Raw genomic sequence first — 12642 nt, 5'->3', positions numbered from 1 at the left:
CTCCGGGTGCAGAGCCTTTAGAAATTGAGGGGTTTACTGTCAAAATGAAAATTTCACTTCAAATTATCTTGGCTGATGCACGTTTTCCAGGCCGGGGGCTCCTGTCTGAGCCTTTTGACAGCCAGATCAGCAGAGGGGTTCAGTGATCTCGATAATATCATCCAAGAGAGCGAAAGTCAATACAATGACAGGGAATATGACTGGATACAATCCAATTATGGCTGCTCGCAGAGAGGGGAAGGGCTTGATCTGATCTCCGCACCCAGATTCCTTTATTCAGTCCTTGCACTAACAGGTCTCGCTAGAAACTTTGCGGGCTGGAGTATGCTATGTTTTGGCTGGGTGCTGTCTCGGTTGCCTTTATCATTGCCTTTATATTCCGCATTGTATTCTTATTTATTTTTGGGGGGTGGGGCGGTGGGGGACTGGCGAGGAGCCGCAGGGGTGGGATGGGCCAGGAGGCTGGGAGGCAAGGAAGGCTCTTCTGCTTCTCCGGTGTCAGCTCGGTCCTCCGGGCGCTTTTGGTTTTCCCCCGCAGCGCCGGGCGCGGCAGCTCCGGGGGTTTAGGCCGGCCTGGGTAAACCCGGGTCTGTTATTGCCTCGCAGCTTCTTTCCAAGCAGTTCTCCCTCTTTCCCGATCCGGGGATCGGTAAAGTTTGTTCCCGTTCCGGAGAAGGAGAGGAAATGTTTTAAACGCCTGTTATTTAAGTGGTAAATTGGCTGCGAGTGCTCCTGAATCACACGTCGAGAGCGCTGTTTCTCCCGCTCTCTTTCTGTTGGCTTCACTCTGTTTAATGTCAAAACGGTAAAGCATCTGTCCTGAAGTGCTGAAATATTCATGGAGGATCAGCGATTCTCCATACTGACAGAGGAGCTGGAAAGCTAAAACGGTTCTTTAAAAGATCCAATTTTCCATGTGAATCAATTGCTCCGCGCACGGCGGAGGCGACGCCGCGGCCGAGCCCAGCCCTTTGGGGCCGACCCCTGCCCGCGGCTCGGGGGGGGGTGGGGGGTGATGGGGGGGTAAGGGGAGGGGGGATGCTCCCGCCCCGCCTCAGCGGACAGCCGCCCCCCCCCCCCGCCGCCGCGCAGCCCTGAGCCGCGGGGGCGCGGTAAAGCGCGGAGAGCGGCCAAGCCTCCCTCCCACCCGCGGAGCCATCCACTCGCGGAGCCTCTTTTCCCTTCTCCCGGCAGCCTGTTGACAGTCCTTAGAATTACCGGGACGGGCGCCGAGGGAGAATATTGAAACCTAGAAGGTGTTTGCTGGGCAATGCAAAACGCCACCACTTGTGTTGCCTCTGAAACAGACAATTTATTGGGGTGAACATACCTTTTAACATATTTTATTTTTTCGTCAAGATAAATTTGTGCAGTAGGTGTAAACTTAGTAGAAGTGCTGTTTGTGAATTATATGCTAACAAGGAAATCAGGAGGAAAAACTCTCGAAAAGTCTTTATAACTAATGTCGGCATGCCTTAAATTAAATCTGAATTAAAATTTCCCGTTTGTAAACTTTCGGATGTAAACTTTTTAAGTAGGTCTACGCTATAGTACGTGCTTTTTGGACATGGGAATTAAATAACTTTCACGACATTGATCCCTTAAAGTCGCAGCCAGAAGTTCTTCAGAACAGCAGTGAGCAAAGTCTGTCCGTTGAACTGAGCAAACTGAAGCTTAAATCCTCGTTTCTGTTGGTTTGTGTTTGTTTTTATTTTTTTTTTAAAAAAAAAAAAAAAAAAAAAAGGAAAAGTTTGATATTTAAACTCTCGCAAGTCTCTTTTCAGTGTAGCTGACTCTTCAAGCGTTAGAAAGTCCTTCGCCCCTCGGCGGGCCTGTTAGGAACAAAACATTTTGCTTCCTGATTTGGGAAACGCCAGAAACTCTTTGTTTGAGTCATGGTGGGCCAAGTTTGAGAGCTGCCCCTTGAGCACGTTGGCGCCGTTCCCCACCGCGCGTCCCAAGGCGCCCGTTTCCAGAATGGCTCCTTTGGTGGTAGCCCAGGAAACTGTCGTGTTGCCCAGGGCTTGGTTCAAAGTACTGTGCCTGAACAGGGGGTCGTGAAAGACCCCGTCCACCCAGTTCCTGAGGTTGGTGACCGGCGAATCCTGGTGCCGGTCGATGACACTGACCGGGGCGGGGGGGGCGGCGGCGGCCGGGCCCCCCTGCCGTTTCAGCATGCAGGAGGGGTACTCGGCCTGGTTGAGGGAGGTGGCGGTGTGCGCCAGGGACCAGATCCTCGGCTTCGCCTCCAGCAGCTGCTGCCCCTGCTGGAAGCACACCTTGGACTCGCAGCCGCGCTGCCGGCCGCCCAGCAGCTCGGGGCCGCACTCCTCCGCCGCCGGCTTCAGGCAGCTCCGCGCCCGCTCCGCCGCCGCCCCCCCTTCCTCCTCCTCCTCCTCCTCCTCCTCCTCCTCCTCGGCGGCGGCGGCCGGCGGCATCTTGGCGGGGGGCTCGGCGGCCCGCGGCGGGTGGCTGCCGCCCGGGAGCGGGAGCGGGAGCGGGTGCGGGAAGGGCCGCCTCAGCTCGCACTCCGAGCTCTCCGACTCGGCGGCGTCCAAGTCCTCCAGGTCGCTGAGCTCCAGCTCCTTCTCCTCCTTGCCCGTGGGTTCTGCGGGGGTTGGGGGCGGGGGAAGGGACAGCAAAAACAAGACACACGGTCACTGGCGGCGCCGCGCTGCTCCGCGGCCGCCCCCACGAGCGGGGCCCGCGGCCGCCCCCACGAGCGGGGCCCGCCCCGGGGGCGAGCTGGCGGCCGAGCCCCCGCAGCCGAATCGCTAAGTGCCTGTTTTTAGCAGGGTACCCTCGGCTTTCCCGCTCTTCATCGCCTCTTCCTGCGAACCCTCCTCCTCCTCCTCCTCCTCTTCCTCGTAGGGCCGCTTCTCATCCGAGCACTTGTTCCGCGGGGGCCAGGTCATCTTGTTCTCCTTCTTGAGCCGCCGGCGGGCGTTGGCGAACCAGGTGGAGACCTGGGTGAGGGTCATCTTGGTGATGATGGCCAGCATGATCTTCTCGCCCTTGGTGGGGTAGGGGTTCTTGCGGTGCTCCTGCAGCCAGGCCTTCAGCGTGCTGGTCGTCTCCCGGGTGGCGTTTTTCCTCCGCGTCCCGCCGTCCATGGTGCCGTACCTGCGGGCACAGGGGAGCACCCACGGTGGGACACGGCGGCCTCGCCCCCCGTGGATCTGCCCGAACGTGGGAATACGGCCGCGCCACGGTACCAGCGGCTTGCCTGCGGCACTCCCCCCCCCCCCCCCCCGCCCCGTGTGTGTGTGTGTGTGTGTGTCCCGCGGGGTGGCTGGACCAGAGACGGGGGAGATGGGCGTGGACAGCTCAGCTTTAAGAAGGCGACCTGCCTCGAGAAGTCAGGCCGAGGAAGAAAGCAAGGAGGAAGGGTTCAGCCGCCAGCAGCACCGGGCGATGCAAACCCCAGCCGTGCCGTGCCGCTGGCCGCGGCATGAGGGAAGAAAGCGCCGGCCTTTTATTCGCGGTAAAGTCAGCGTCAACATTTCGGGCAGCAGGGACATCCTAGCAGCTTGCAAACGCACAGAAATCCCACTTTCCTGTTGTTTGATCAGTCCTCCCCAAACAGAATACATCTGGGTGACCCCAGGGTGTAACTGTTAATAGAAATACCTTCCCTCTTACTCCTTTCATTAGTAATCTCTCCTACCCTTTTGTTCCTGAAATTGTAGAAAACTAACGCAGATGACACTGGCCTGCGACTGAATATTTAATGCACATCCTCCGGGAAAGGTCATCGGCGCCCAGCGGGCCTCGGAACTCCAAACAGTGTCTAAGTCGGTTCGCGCTGGTTTAAAACTAATAAACGCAGCAGAGATGCCCAGGCGCCCGAGCCTGACTCCACGCAGGGAAAGATAATTACCGCCCCGGCGGAGAGGGACCGCCCCCCACCCCACACTCCCCACCCGTCCGTGGGGCAGAGCACCCCGCGTCTGTGTGCCGGCGGGAGAGGGGAACATTCCGGCTGGGAAGGGGAGGCGGCCGGGCCGGCCCTCGGCCCCGCAGCGGCGCGGGTGGGGCAGGGGTGTGGATCGCGAGTGGGGGCAGCGAGGGGGGCCGGGGGGGTGGTGTGTGTGTGTGTGTGTGTGTGTGTGTGTGTGTGTGTGTGCGTGCTTACCTGTCGTACTGGTACTGGCTGAGGCTGTGATCGTAGGGGTAATAGGCAGCCGCCGGGGCGATGCCCGCATGCGCAGACCCGCTCCCGTCCTTCGCCTCCAAACTGTTCTGCAAGAGACACCGCGCCGCGCCCTCAGCCCCGCCGCCCCCCGAGCTCGGGCCCCCTCCCCGGCCCCGCCGGGTCTCCGCGGGAGGGTGAGGGGGGCGAAACGGAAGCGCGACGGACCTTCCCGGAGGCCCCTCGGCCGCGGCGGCCAGCGAGATCAATAGAGACATTAACTCGCGCTGTTACGGTGCCAGGGGAAAAAAAAAAAAAAAAAAAAAAAAAAAAAAAAAAAAGAGAGAGAGAAAAAAAGGCTGGCTGGGAAGAGTGCATCATTTTTTTGCGAGCCGGGGTCTGGGCCGCCCTAAACTCCCCGCGCTCGGCCGCCTCCTTGCCAGGCGCGACTTTTAATTGCGTTACCGTGAGAACCGTGCCGGGCTTGAATATTTAATGACCGCGGGGCTGGACGCTTCCGCGCACAAGCGGGGGGAGCGGCCTGCGGCTTGGGGGAGAGGAGGAGGAGGAGGCGGAGGAAGCAGCAGCAGCAGCAGCAGCGGCTGGGGCTGCCGCCGCGGAGGGGTCCCGGCCACCGCCCCCCAAACCGGGGCGGGGGGGCAGCGCGGGTCCTGCAGCGGCGGAGCGGCGCAGAGGCCGGGCGGGAGCATCCCCCCCCCCCCCCCCCCCCGCGGCGGCGGGCGGCTTACCAAGGAATAGAAGGCGGGAGCCTCGGTGCCGTAGGTCACGTAGTTTCCATAACCCTGGGGACCGGCGTAGGGGCCGCCGTAGACCCCCAGGGCGGCGGCGGAGTTGAGTTCGTGCCGGGCGGTGGCGAGCAGGCGGCTCTCGTACACCGGGCAGTAGACGGGGGTCTGGGCGGAGGCGGCCGCCCCCGTCTCGGCCAGTGTCCGGCCGCTGGACTCGCAGCAGGTCGTCAGGGAGTTGGTGCTCATCAGGAACTGGAGGGAAAGAGAGCGGCGCTGAGGGCCGAGGGGGGGGGGGGGGGGGGGGGGGGGCGGGGGAACTTCCCAAACTGTAACCAAGTTTGGGGTGTTTTCTTTCTTATGAGGTCGCAGCTTTGGGGTGTCGCCCCTCCTCCCTCCCCTTCCGTCTTTTCCTTCAGTCGGAGTAAAAACGCTCTGGAGAAACGCAGAGGTGCAAGTATCTTATCAGTTTTAAATAAAGCCCACAATAACAACAAACGCACGCCCCGTGACTGTGGGCGTTTAATCTTCTGTAATACGCTGCTCCAGCCCTTCGCAATTAAAAACTAACTTTCCCTGTGCGTTCTGTAAGACTGGGTTTACACCGGGTTTCTCCGCTCGCAGCACAATGCTTCCCATCTGCGTTTTTAAACCTTTTTTTCTAAATCACTCATGCATATTTATTTTGACTGCAGATTTGTAGCAGCCACGCACGCATCTGTTATTAACCTGCTGGTTTAGAATATCCCATTGCGTTTCTACGGTCCGGACCTCAGTACTTTCGTGTTTAATTGCAAAACTGTGAATTTAATCGGGAAAGGGGGGGAAAAAAAAAAAAGTGCTGGGGGGGAGGGGGGGGAGAGAGCCGGTGGGGGTTGGGGGATCTCTAGCTCCCCTTCTCACCTCCCTCATCTCTGTAATCCTCCCCCACGCGTCATTATCACCCCCAAACACCCTAAATCCCGCGTGTTCATTCCCATTTTAAAATCCGTGCGCGAGAGATAACTTGAGCATCTCGGAGAGATGCGGAGCCAGCAGCCGCTCCCGCACGCTAGAAAGGATCGCTGCCGCTCTCAGCCCTGGACAGAAGTAATCAATAAGGACTGAAATGCAATCAGTTAACGTTGGTAGGCAAAAAGTCTTACCTGGGGTGCAGAGGAGTAAGGGTAGCCAAACTGAGGATATGACATGGTACAGAGGCTCCCAGTTATCTAGAAACAAGGCGAGACGTCTGATCTGCACGCTATTGCAGCCTGGCTCTGCTCTATTGTACCAATTGATTGGTAACCACAGGTCCCTAGATGCTTATAGGACGAAGCAGAAAACCACATTTAATTTCTTTACGTGAAATCTTAAACTTTTTTTTTTTTTTTAACTGAAGGAAAAAATAAATGTATAGTGATTTTAGCACCTTTCCCTTTACAGCTACAAAACAGAAATAATGGTTACGTGTGGGCTCTAAGGCTGGCAAACGTGACGGCAGGAATACATACTTTGCACCCACGGAAAAATAAAGGGGCGGGGGGGGGGAGTGGAGGCGGGGAGAAAAGTGATACAAATACATCAGTTCAGAAGCACGTTGTTTTAAAAGAGCCGAGCCTCTGACGTCACGCCAAACCTATTCCAATTAACCTGCCTGTAAATTTAACATTAATTTTCGGGAGCCTTTTCCCTGGCGTGGAAAACAGGCTCTCCAGCATCCCTCTCAGCTTGCCCAAGAGGAGCGAAAGTTTGGAAAGCTCCGCGGCAGCGGCTCCGCCTGCTTGCAACATTTCTGGGTATTTCTGCGGGGAAGGGAAGGAAATGAATGGTTTTAATCTGAAGGATCAATGTTGTATCAGCTAAGAATTCCCCCCACCCTCCTTCGTCACTGAAGGGCTGGTAAGCACTTTTAATTAGAAATTAATTAATGAGCAGCTGCTTCTTCCCACCCCACAGTAATAATTAGTCTCAATTACAAACAAGACATATGAAGGGACACACGACTGAGTCTTCATTTAAGATTTAATCAACAGTTAAAATTAGCGCTAACGCTGACAATAAAGCACATGACATGCAATCCTGCTTTTCTTTTCGGCTTTTATTCCAGACGTGTGATTACAGGTAGAAAACCCTACAAGCGTATTCCGGGGAATGATTGAAAGGACGTGACTTTTCACGTTAAAACGACTTTGATCCCATCGCAAACCTCCGCGGGAAAAGCCAGCCTTTCTCGGGGCGGAGGGCCGTATCCAGCCTGCCCGTGCTCCGAGGGGCGCCCAGATGGGGGGGGGGGGGGGGGGGGGGAGGAATTAGGGAACGGGGGTGCAACTCAGATGTGCCAAGTGCTGTTTCTCTCCTAAGAGCAAACATCTATTTCCCGGGGCTACACGGCGGGGACCCCCGAATGAAGGAGGGCCTGGGAAGGAGTCTCGTCGCCATCCCCCCTCCTCCTCCTCCCCAGCCCACCTCAGGGCTGCCATCAGCCTCCCTATCACCTTCGGGGGGCCGGACCCCCCCTCTCCCCAGGCAGGCAGGCAGCAGATCCCCTCACCCCGCTTCCCCCCCTCGGAGGGGGCAGGCTCCGCGCTGCCGCCCGGAGACAGCGGCCGTCGGGGGGGTCGGGGCGGGGGGGTGTGTGTGGAGATGCCGGGGCTGCCGGCCGGCGGAGGTGGCCCTTTGGTGGCCCTTTGGCCACCTCCGCCGGCCGGCAGCCCCGGCATCTCCCCCCGACGGCCAGCTACCGCCGGGGCAGGGTGGGTGGAGGAAGCTGAGGAGTCAGCTCCGAGGCTGAAGCTCGGCTGCTGGTGCAGTTGAACGTTGCTCCGTGGTGTGCAGACTTGCTCAGAGAGATCCCTGGGTTCAGACATGTGAATAGCCCCAGGGTCACACTCTAATTAATGATGATGTTCTCTTCTTCTCCCCAGCTGGAAAACTGCCTCCCAGAAACGAATCTGCCCACACTGACAGCTCGATTGAGGGTGATTGATGACTATCTGGAGACCACAGTACACATAATATAATATCTGCTGCGTAATTGCTTTAATTTACAGATGAAAATACTAGTTCTCGGATTGAGTTAGACTACAACGAGAGGCGTTTTATGGCGCTTTAGAGTGTTTGCAAATAAAAGATATCAGATACAGTACATGCAAATTATCCTGACAGCTCAGTATCTGTAGCCGGGAGAAACGTATAAAGAAAGGGAATCAAATGACATTAATAATCGGGTTTGAATTCTGTATTGATTTTTGGAGGGGAAGAAAGTGCTTTTTCTTTCCTCACCTGAAATGCTAGTACCTTCTTCTTTCTGGGAATATTAATAACTTAGCCATTGGGTCTCTTACAGAAACGCTCCTTTATTCCTCCTGCTACTCCGGTGCTGCCGGGATATAACGATACTTTTAGCTACTATTTACGAGCAGCTTCCTTCTATGCGACGTGCTGACGGGCTATTGCATTGTTTGGGAAGAAAAGCCACTCGGTGTTTACACAATGGTCTGCACGCAGCGTTGGGTGCTGCTCGCTCTGCCTCCTGCGCTGATTGCGCGGGGGGATGTTTATTTAAGCCCTGGAGTATAACTCACCGGTGCTAGGGAAGAAAACAGTTGCACTTATCTCAAGAGTGGCTCGGTGTAAAGCACTATAATTAGCTGGGAGAGCTAGAGAACTGCCTGGAGAAGTCCTCAGTTTTCCAGCCTACAGCTCGGGAGATGTCCTGGTGGTGTGGGGCTGGGTGGGGTTTTTTTGTTGTTGTTGGTTCTTCCCCCCCCCCCCCCCCCCCCCTCCCCTTTTGATAATACTGCAGATGTCAACTCCGCAGTGGCCCACGGAACACTACAGGTTTTGATATTTAGATGAGTCTATTAAACTTTAAAATACAAGGTGAAATTCAATATTTATAGTCCTTGTCTATTTATATATCACAGTTGTCTTTCACTGCACCATGAAAATACTCTGGTGCCCATTTTTGCACTGAACTTTCCTGTATTAATCATGATAATTATTTTTCTTCTTTTTTTTTTTTTTTTTTTTTGGCCTGCCTGCTCTACTACTTTACCCCCAGTCAGCTTTGTGCCAGTTCCAATCTGTATTCTCTAGAAAGTGGTCATTAAAAAAAAAAAAAACCAAACACAAAACAAAACAAAACCAAACCGAACAAAACCCAAAAGCCACCAAACCCGAAAAATAACACAAACCTTAACCTTAAATGCTCAAAGCTGACATAACATCTTCCTCCAGCCTTCTCATCTTGTTTCACTTACAACCTACAAATAATGGCCCTTTGTGGATAAGAAACTCATCACAATCATAGTTCGTCCTGAATTGTTGGTGCCCGCACACAAACATGCAATAAGCCCCAGAAAGATTTAAAATAACCTTTGTGATTCTCACACATAAACAACTTAACCCTGTTCAGATCCAAGTAAAGACACATAATGCTGTGGGCTATATCCTTAAGCGTTTGGAAAACGTGAGCCTTTGCTGTGCAATAAAAATTGATCCTTGTCAAAGCCCCTTTCCTGCACAAAGCAGTCAGCAGCTTTCGGGAAAGAGACACTGCCCTCTCCAAAGTTGGAGCAAGTAAACCTATCTCGATCAATAGCTGGAGAGTTCCCCTCTCATGAGGGCCAGCCTGCATCCCCAGATGAGCAGGGGGGTTACAGCCAGAGCCCCACCAGCTCTATCTCCGAGGGTTGTGTGTTTCTTCTCTGAGAACCTGGAGTCAAACGTTCATACAAGTTCTATCACAAGAGCATGAAACGAGAAGGAAACGCTGTGATGCTGGAACAGGCCACAGCAGGTAAAGCAGAGAACCTCTTCGGGACTAACGCTTTGATGGACGTCTTCAGGGACATGATCTAGAGGCAGTTAATGCAGCTACACTTTTACTATCTGCACTTTCATCGCCTCCTCTTTTGGAGGGGTTATTGCCACTCCTGGAAATATTTCAGCGACGGAATTTGCTTATGGGCTGAAAACAGACTTTAGCGAGCTCTTTCAGTCGACTTCACTTTGTTTTCACGTTACAGATTTAAAGCAACCTTGACACCGCCTGACAAACGCTGTGAAGCTCTACATGTTGCCCATTTGGGATCTGACATGGAACCGAGGGCAGCCTACAACATTTTCAAGTAGATTAGCTCCCATAAAGTCGCTATGGACAGTAAATACGGCTGTGCTCTCTGAGCCCACCTGAGGTGTAACTGCATCTCCTGCACTCCGAATCGAGGGACAGCGAGCTGACGCTGCCGACCTGCCCAGACCTACGCGGTGGCTTGTGATCGGCAGAGCTACGATGACAAACATAACACTTGCATAAGAAGGCGCCTCTAATTAATTTACTCAGATTACAACTACGCGTAAATTCAGTCGTTCAAAGCTATCCATTTGAATGCTTTCATTTTCCAAGTCTTCAATCCTCTCGGCAAACAATCTAGATTAAAGCAGAAAGGCCTCCCATGCTCATTCTGCTTTCTGTATTTATTAACTTTTCACACTTAAGAACTAGAGCCAACACACCGCGCTCTCTCTCTTCCCCCCCACCAAAAAAAAAAAAAACAAACCCAAACCAAAACAAAAACCCAAACAAAAAAACAACCCCCCCCAAAATAACCCCAAAAGACCCAAACCCACAACTTTTCAACAAGAGAAGCAAACGCTGCAACCTGGGTAGCTGCTGTATGGCTAGACGAACCCTGCAACATGCCCCCGTTTACCTGCGCGGTGCGGAGCAGCACACCTACTCTTTTCACTAGCAAAGCAAAGGTTGCAAAAGGCTTCTCCTCGCGGCTCCGGTACCCCCGGTGCCGCAGACTCGCAGGCGTTCAAACGCCACCGCCTCTGAGCTCTCTGGCAGAGGACAGCTTGAACATACTTCTCTGCGAAGATAAAACTTTCCTACTTGCAAGGACGAATTCTATGCCTTTTAAAGTTTGCCTTAAAATCCAGAAAGTTTGACTCGATACCTTACCTTAGCGCTCGCTGAATATCATATCCACACCCCCTTTCCAAGAAATAACACATATGTTAAAATACATTTGCCCTCTGTCCTAGGTAAAGCTTGCACAAAGCCAAATGATTCATCATCACAGATAGTTTCTCTTCCCTCCAGCAGTTCGTTTTCAGCTGCCTTGCTGCTAAAGCAGGCTCCGAAGGGACGGGGGGGGGGGTGGTGGTGGTGGGGGTGGCGGAAAAACCCCACCGCTCCCCTCCTCCCCCCGTTCCGTAAAGACAGACACACACACACACACACACGCACAAGCATCGCCACCAAAACAAGGAGAAAAGGTTTACCTGCGATCACGCCAGGCTTCGGCTGAACCCTCGCAGCGCCGGCTGTGCCATGGCAGGGCTTCGCTCCTCTCGGCTGCGCGGGCGGACTCCGCGGGGAGCTGCGCGCAGCAGCGCGGGCATTGCTCGGCGCGCAGTACCTGCGCGGCGCCGCCGGTCCCCAGGCGCCACAGCCGCTCCGCTAACCCCCCGCACCAGAGTGACGTTCAAGTGAATAGCTCCACTGATCACACTCTTTCCTACTGATTAACACTTTCCAACGCGACCAGGCACTCCGCTTCCAACTTTTCCCGTTTTAAAACAGAAGCAGCCGGCACCGCTCGCTTCCGCGGGTTATAAACGCCGTCTGGGGCGTGGGGGACACCATAATTAATAGCAGGTTAGTAAAATTAGTGCTGCCGCTCCAATTGTTGTCCTTGTTGCCAACAATAATTGCATTGATTCTGGAAGGACACGAGTGTCCTCCATTTAACCTAATGATCTGCGGGTTGCACACGCTGTAAGGCAGCCGGAGCGTTGATGAACGGCGCGCACCTCCAAACTCTCATTTATCTTTGCGAGTCACGACTGAAGGGCGCTAAACTTGCAGGCAACTCTCCCTGCCTCCCTCGCCGCCTTTGTTTCCCTCCCGTTTGAGGAGGCGGGCTGGGACGCCCGCGTTCGCCCTGCGCGCAGGAGATGGGCACCTGTACCTGTCCGCCCATCCGCCCTCACCCCACGCATCGCCCCGGGGCAGCGCGGCGGAGCCGGGGGCCGAGGAGCTGCCGGGGGGCCGCGGGGGCCGGCGCCCCCTCTCTACCTCCCCCCCCGGGGGCGGTTGCGGGAAGGGAGGGAGGGCAGGGAAGGGGGAGCGGCGCTGCCCGGCACCGGGGACCCGCTCCCGGCTGCGCCTCCGGGGCCGGCCCCGGCGCTGCCCGAGCACCGGGGGGGGGGGGGGGGGGGAGGCGCCGGCTGCAGCCTCAGGCAGGTCGGGGCAAGGAGCTCTTGCTTATCCTCTCCGTCCTACTGCGAGCGCCCGTCAGTCCGTCCGTCCGTCCGTCGGTCTGTCGTTTCGTCCGTCCCGCCCGGTCTCAGCCGCAGGCTGCCGCCGCTGTCTCCTGCGGTGAAGTTACTCGGGCCCGGGCGAGCTGGCAGCGAGCCCCCAGGGCTTAAATGTGCAGCCCCCTCCGCCCTCTGAGCCCCGGGCGGCCGGACCCCCTCCAGGCCCCCGCCCGCCGGCCGGCAGCCCTGCCGGGCCCCGCCGGGTGCCAAGTTTTACAGCGCCGGCGGTACTTTCTTTTCTTAATTGTTTGTTCAGCAGGAAAAGGGACAAATCGGGATTGACAGAAGGGGGAGGAGGGATCAATATCGTTCCTGTTTAAAGGCGTAAACCTGGGCAGACGTCTCAATAAGACAGAGGAGGGGAAAAAGAGAATATTATATCCTACCTAATTAAGCGAAGACAAAGAGGTGTGGGGAGAAAGGTTCAGCTGAGGTGGGGTGGCAATGGGA

At 55.5% G+C, this 12642-nt stretch overlaps 1 protein-coding gene across 3 annotated transcripts; it reads right to left on the bottom strand.

The window, feature by feature from the left end:
* Positions 1–1728: 1728 nt before the first annotated feature.
* IRX4 (iroquois homeobox 4) lies at positions 1729–12384 on the bottom strand. 3 transcript variants are annotated; one of them, XM_042798269.1, is made up of 6 exons: positions 11155–12384; positions 6024–6182; positions 4882–5133; positions 4136–4242; positions 2801–3123; positions 1729–2608 (listed from the first exon to the last, which is right to left on the bottom strand). In XM_042798269.1, the coding sequence occupies exons 2-6, from the start codon at positions 6066–6068 to the stop codon at positions 1836–1838; spliced, it is 1500 nt and encodes a 499-aa protein (XP_042654203.1). In that variant the 5' UTR covers positions 6069–6182; positions 11155–12384; the 3' UTR covers positions 1729–1835. The 3 variants fall into 3 exon arrangements, with proteins under 3 accessions (XP_042654203.1, XP_042654204.1, XP_042654205.1); XM_042798270.1 differs by having other exon boundaries at positions 6024–6175; XM_042798271.1 differs by having other exon boundaries at positions 6024–6089.
* Between the last annotated feature and the right edge of the window lie 258 nt (positions 12385–12642).

The sequence above is a fragment of the Tyto alba genome, unplaced genomic scaffold, assembly GCF_018691265.1.
Source record: "Tyto alba isolate M040663 unplaced genomic scaffold, T.alba_DEE_v4.0 Super-Scaffold_27, whole genome shotgun sequence".
Lineage (NCBI taxonomy): Eukaryota > Metazoa > Chordata > Aves > Strigiformes > Tytonidae > Tyto > Tyto alba.
Note: the sequence above shows the minus strand (reverse complement) of the source record. Positions and strands in the feature narration are given on the sequence as shown.